Consider the following 6,609-nt stretch of genomic DNA (forward strand, 5'->3'; position numbering starts at 1 on the left):
AGAGAGAGAGAGAGAGAGAGAGGGAGAGAGAAAGAAAGAAAGATGGATGTATATTTCAATTAATTATCTAAAATATTTATTACTCCATTTTTTTTTTCTTTTTTCCTCTTTCTTAGGAAAAAAAAGTTGACAATTAGGTCTATACGAATTGCATATTAGAATTGATATTAAAACTTTAAAAATGCGCTTTTAAGGATATTAAAATATGACTAATTTTATATTTGATGACAAATGATAATTGAAAAATATTTGATTGCGGGGGAGGATCGTGGCTCATTTTCCTTTTTGTAAGATAGAAAGTTCAAATAATTTAATTAATAATTAAGTGTATGTAGAAGTAAATCAAGTATTTATCCAAGCTTTTTTAAATTTATACCTAACCAAGTTTAATTAGTTAAATTTATTTGTCTCACATATGAATATCCATTTAAATAAATCGAAAATACTTGCGAAAATTTGAACAATTATAAGTATGAATTAGTAGTTGAAATCTGTCACATTTTCTTTTTTTGTCATACCATTGGTATAGCTATGTCACATCTGTTTATTGCGACAATTTCAAGTCAGTCTTGATAACAAATGAATATGGAAATTTCATTTTATCATATGACTTAACCCTTTACTGGAAATAAAATAATTATGATAAGAGAGAGGGAGAGAAAGGGAAAGAGAGAGAGAGAGGGAGAGAGATTTTCTCATTAAAATGTGAATTCTTTTCATTTCATTCCTAAATTAAAATCATAAATAAAATTTCATATCAGGAGAAAATGATAATGACATGATGAAATATGATAATCACTTTTTATTCTTCTTTTTCCTATTTTTATCATTGAAAAAAGCCTAGTTTTTTTTTTTTTTTTGCAAACTTTCCTATTTATTCATAAATTCTTCTCTAAAAAAAAAGAAAAAAAAGAATAGGAAAAATAAGCCATTCTTTAAGGTATTTGTTTTATTGAAGCGATTCCTTTTTTCTTTTCTTTCTTTTTCTCAAATCATTAATCATTCCTTATCAGTGTTAATATCATCATCCGATTACAATTGATACATGGAATATTTTCATCTCATCAAATTTTTCATCTTTTATTTTCTTTTTCTTTTTTTTGTGTATTTTATTTTTGCAAACTTTTAGACGGAATAAGTGTTTCCATACCATTTCCGCCCATGTATTTCATACATTTGTTTTGTTTTGTTTTTTTTCCAACTGAAATAATTTGTTTCAATTGAAGTACATCAATGTAACAAAACCAATATTTGATTATTTCACATTTTATTTTCTTTTTTTTTTGATTGAATCATTCATGAAAATAAAATAAAAAATTACATTTTTTCTTTAAATTCTTTGCAGTTACTAAATTTTTTGTTTTGTATTAAAATAAATCGACAAATTTGTAATGTTTGATTTGATCTTGCACATAATGATAATGATTGAGAGGATGAGTCATCCTGAGATAGTTTACAAAAAAAAAAAAAAGCCGAAATGTGAAATGTCCGATTGTTTGTTTCATGACAGCAGGTAGTATGTGAAAAACAATTGCGCATTTGGTTTGCTTTACTTTCTTATTTGCAGATGGCATTTTTTCGTTTTCTTTTTGTTTGCAAAAGTTATTTTAATCTTAATAGCTATTATAATTAACTCTTTGGCTCATTTATTGCTTAGCCTATTGAAGTGTATTGAGAGGAAAGTTGGGAAAAGGGATGGGAAGGAAATGTGTAACAAAATTTGAGGAGATAAAGTTTAAAAATCATTTATAAACTGCCAATAAATTGTTACCTCATGGCTCTTTTTGTGCAACAGTTAGCTGATATCAAATGAGCGGAAATATCCGTGTCATTTTTCCATATGTTAATTAGGAGAAAAATGTTAGGTTTATGCCAAAAGGGAACACTGAAGTGAGAAGGAAGCCAGATATGTCTCCTCAAAAATTGTCTTATTAACCAGGTCCTCATTTTTTCTTTCTTTTTTTTGAAGTTAGCTAAGTTTCTAATTGGGATTCATTCCATCTTGCTAATCATTTCTCCATCATCATCTACACTGAAAACATCCCAACTCAGATAACATTTCTTCACATGTCCTTAAATTCATCTTTGGATCAGATTGAGTACCACACGAGATCAGATTCCTTATAGAAAACAAGCGACACTTTCACTTTTCACATAGATCAAAAGATGACACATTCGTAGCATTTTTGAAGCCTAGGAGTATCATCTTGTTTAACCCAAAATGTTAAATCAAAAAGGTGGACAAATAGATAATGATATGTACCCATAGTTACACTCTTCTTCATCGTCATCTTGGATGATATTCAAGAATTGAGAAAGATAAGATATCAGTTCAAACGGATGTCTTCCAAATACGAATTAACCTGCCCATTCACCTTCATCCATGACATGACATTCTCCTCTCCTCCCTTCTTATCACTATTTATCACTCTCGATGGATTCCGATCTTCGCAAAAAGTAGAGCATGATATGAAAGATAAGCTGCTTCTGAAATTTGCATCTCCTTAGTCTGAAATGGAATCTTCTTAGTCTTGATGGTAGGAAATTTGAACCAGCATAAGTAACGGGTAGTATAGATTCACAGGATTTACAAACGATAATGTTAGACGTATAATTACGTGGCTTAAAATAACTTAAAGTATTATTATCAAATAACAACATGATAGGGAAACATATATGTTGTTCACAATTTCATATCATTTCTAAGATATTTAAATTTCGAAACCAAAAATTAGATTTTAAGAAAATGGCTACAGACAATGATACTCACGCAATATTGAATACTCACGTATGTCGAACATTCACGTACGTCGAACATCTACGGATGTCTAATACTCACATCTGGTAAATACTCACTTATTTCGAACAACTTCCTCTCTTCCTTTCCTCTTAGTTCTTTTCACACTTCTTTTCTGACTCTCTCTTCAGTCTCTTCTAACTTACACCACTATTGCACTTTTTACTAAATCCACCTTCCCTCTCTGATTGTTTATGAACTGCATCGTTGTTTAGAACTATTTTTACGGACCGTGCACTTCTTGTTAAAATTAGACTCTATGCGCAAATTGTGAGTGAGTTGTACCTGTGCATTACTAGTTTGTTTGTGGTTTGCGGTGTCACATTGTTTTGAAACTTCTACATTTAGTTTGATTTTTAAACGTTAGATCAAAGTTCATAGTGTGAAATGTGCGTGTGACACGTGTACTTTTGTTGTTATGTGAAGTTCAATAGTGCCCATTATAAATGTATCAAAGAGTAATTCGCGTGTCTTCAAGATATTGCGTACTTCATAATTATATTGCTAAATAATTGTAATGGGATCAGCACATAGGTATCATTTCCAGGTTGGCGTTGCTTCTTTCTGGAGCATAAAAGGATGTTAACAGCGCGAACGCAGTCATGACAACAACATATTCAGTACATCCTCCGGGAGCAACAGCATCAAAAAGACTTCTGTCTCATCATCATCATCATCAACATAATCATCATTCCCATTCACCACATCAGCAACATCGACGTCACCAGGCGTCATCCCTCGATTCTATCCGCACTGCTGCCACGATCATATCACCCTCATCTTTGCAGCGTATTGTTAACGGTATTGACGGTACTGCTACTACCGCAACTCCACCTGCTGCTATCGGCATTATCCCACCACCACCACCTCCGTTTGACGCTATTGCTGCACCGAATCCTGCTATCGCTGCCCTGAACGGTACAATCTGTAGGCCATCATCATCGGATTGCGGTGGGTCATCATCCGGTCTTGGTGGTATGACCAAAACCGATATTATATCATCCGACGAATCATCACTGGCCAGGTTCTATTTCATCCTCTCTGCTCAAAAATTTATACATTCTTGATTGTTAGAGTGCTGGCAAGTTTGGTGGTATGTCGTTTGGTGGTATAGTTGGTGGTATGTCGTTAATTAAGTAAGCGATTCCGTGCGCTATTATGCACTCTTTTCTGCCTATTTATTCATTCAAATGTTTCGTAATAGTGGCAGTAGGAACAGTCTGCTAGGGTAAAAATGAAGAGAATCAAGTGTGATTTACAAAGAAAATGGGAATTTCTGCATTCTAAAGTTTCACTCCTTTCTAAAAGTCAAAAGTTTTTATTTGGTCCAGATGGTAACAATTATTTCCACCTTTTTATCCAGAATTACAAATACAATAATGCGTTTTCGTTGAACATCTATGAAGGATGTTTCACTGGATCATTAAAATTAAATTATCCACTCAAAACAAAACGGGATCAGCTCTGTGCTACAGTGAGAATTAGAAAAAATATCGTTAGCTTAGTGGACACAGATTTCGATTTCTTTTGTTTCCCTTTTGCATTCTACGGCAGAAGCTATATATTTTTGCCATCAAACTTCGAAATCCTGGGTATTGGACACCGGAATTGATCACCTAAAACTAATGAATATTTTGGCATCCGTGGCCATTTTTCTTAATTTGTTTATTCTAGAAGATATAAATAGAATTTCCTCATGATATTTACGATTTAAAAAATTCTAGAATCACCAGAAAGTTCTAGATAGCTGATTGGGAGATAGAGGTGTAAAGGAGTCCGTATTATGTTGATATTCCTTCTAATTTGCGATACTCCGCTGGACCAGATGAAATTCGTGGAAGGAATACGGAAGTATATTGTGACTAATTTTTCGTACTAATGTGCCATTCAACCCATGTCAAATCGTTGCACTTTTTATCGGTCAACATGAATGGCTGTCTCATCGGAATGGATCTGAAGCTTCAGTTTATTTGGAAAAACTTGTATTTTTTTTCTAAGTAGTTTTCAACTAAGTAGATTGAATTACTGCGATTCAAATATCGTATCAGATTACTCTCTTCTATATGCAACAGGTTCTGTTAAATTAATTCTACTGCTTAAACTCCACTGACTATAGCTGTTATGGATTCCATAAAATCCTTAGAATTTTGAGGACATCATCTAGTTCGGCTATTTTACTAGTTTGGAAGATGATGCTAAGCAGATAATGAGGTGGGAACAGAATGCAAGTTCAGTAATAATTTTGCAGGTATTTAATCTTCAAGATATGGGTGTGGATATTTGTAATTGAAACTATAATATAAAATTTAAATAGTTTGATATGATGTTCTACCAAGCCTCATTTCATGTTTCGTTTCATTGTGATTTATGACGCATAGTTTTTACGATCATTTTTTTTTCTTTCTTTGTAAGTTCTGTGACAGATAGAACTCCCAGAAGAAGGGTTACAACTCAGTTGAACCCCTAAACACCGTGCTATTAGAATTCGGTTATTTTTTCAATAATTTTTCTGTTTTTCCCTCTTTTCAAAATATCAAAAACAAAAACGTAAATTGGTTGAAAATTAACGCTTCAGCAATATTTTTGATGTTTGAACATTTTGGACTCTGTTGATAAACAAAAAGAATTATTATTACACGAAATCATCATGTTACTGTTTTGGTGTTTTGCACATGTAGAGTGGGAGTTTTGATTGTGGATCATTTAACGAGATCTATAGTTTCAATATTTTACTTATCAACTTAGTAAACAAAGTAAGTGTTTTTGAAGATTATTTGATCATTTGTGAACCATGTAAATTAATTAAAGTAAAATAATAAAAGAAAAATACTTTCGGGTCCACCATTCTATTAAATTACCGACAAAATTCATAAAGATTTTTGTGTCCATACGACTTTTTTTTATCTTCGCCCTTCCTCTGCTTTTCTCAAAGTTATTACAGCACTAACACATCAATGTCTTGGAGTAATGTTCGGAGACAACTACATTTAAAAGAATGAACAGGAGCCGAAACGATGCACACAAGTTATATATTACCTGAAATAGATTCAAACTTGTACACCGTTGTATTGAATAGAGAAATGATAGGAAAAAAAAAGGATTTGGGTTGGTATCGGAAATTGTTATTCTTGTAAGTCAGTTGAGTTTTTTAACGATAAATTATTTACAGTTTAAAATAATTGGAGAAATGTCGGGAAGAACCACATTTAAAAAGAATGTAAAAATGTTTTCTTTTTTTTTCTGATCATCATCAGCAGCAAATCTTTGGAATTTGCAAAACGTTTGAAATATTTTGTCTCAAGAAGAATATGAGTAATAAAAAAAGACCCATGATATGTCGAGCAGTTTTGTTAGCATTAACAGCGCAACACAAATGGGATAGAAAAGTAGCAGGAATTCTGTGCCTTTTATCATGTTCTTTAAAATTTTACTTCACTTTTGTTAGAGCTGTTATTATGGTAATTTTGCTAATGCTTAGCTTCCGGATCTGATGCCTAAATCTATTTTAAAATACATCATACAATCTTATATCGTGAAAGGTTTAATTTACTTTTCAACTTCGACCTACAACTATATTCCACATCTCCATTCCACAATTGCGCAACTTCATGGGTACTTTTTACAATAGCTAAACTGCAAATTACCATAAGGGGATTAGTTCTTTTCCTACGTTTTAATAATTTCGTTTTCACTTCTCCAGCATGTGACCCTGTTGGTGAAATAGGCATAAAATACAGTAAATGTAATTTTCAGAGGCGCATTTTAAGAGATGCGCTTGAAAGTGCGTTTGGATTAATAGTTAAGTATCCCTT

The 6,609-nt window shown here is 32.3% G+C and overlaps 1 protein-coding gene across 1 annotated transcript; it reads left to right on the plus strand.

The window, feature by feature from the left end:
- Positions 1-3,338: 3,338 nt before the first annotated feature.
- Positions 3,339-3,971, plus strand: LOAG_11505 (hypothetical protein). The gene has a single exon (XM_020448360.1). It carries the CDS (start codon positions 3,400-3,402, stop codon positions 3,862-3,864), a length of 465 nt encoding a protein of 154 aa, XP_020301489.1. The 5' UTR covers positions 3,339-3,399; the 3' UTR covers positions 3,865-3,971.
- The last annotated feature ends 2,638 nt before the right edge of the window (positions 3,972-6,609 follow it).

Source organism: Loa loa (assembly GCF_000183805.2).
Source record: "Loa loa unplaced genomic scaffold supercont3.100, whole genome shotgun sequence".
Taxonomy (NCBI): Eukaryota; Metazoa; Nematoda; class Chromadorea; order Rhabditida; family Onchocercidae; genus Loa; species Loa loa.

Bases quoted from the DNA above. Each gene is read 5' to 3' on its own strand.
- LOAG_11505 (XM_020448360.1), top strand. From the start codon at position 3,400: ATGACAACAACATATTCAGTACATCCTCCGGGAGCAACAGCATCAAAA.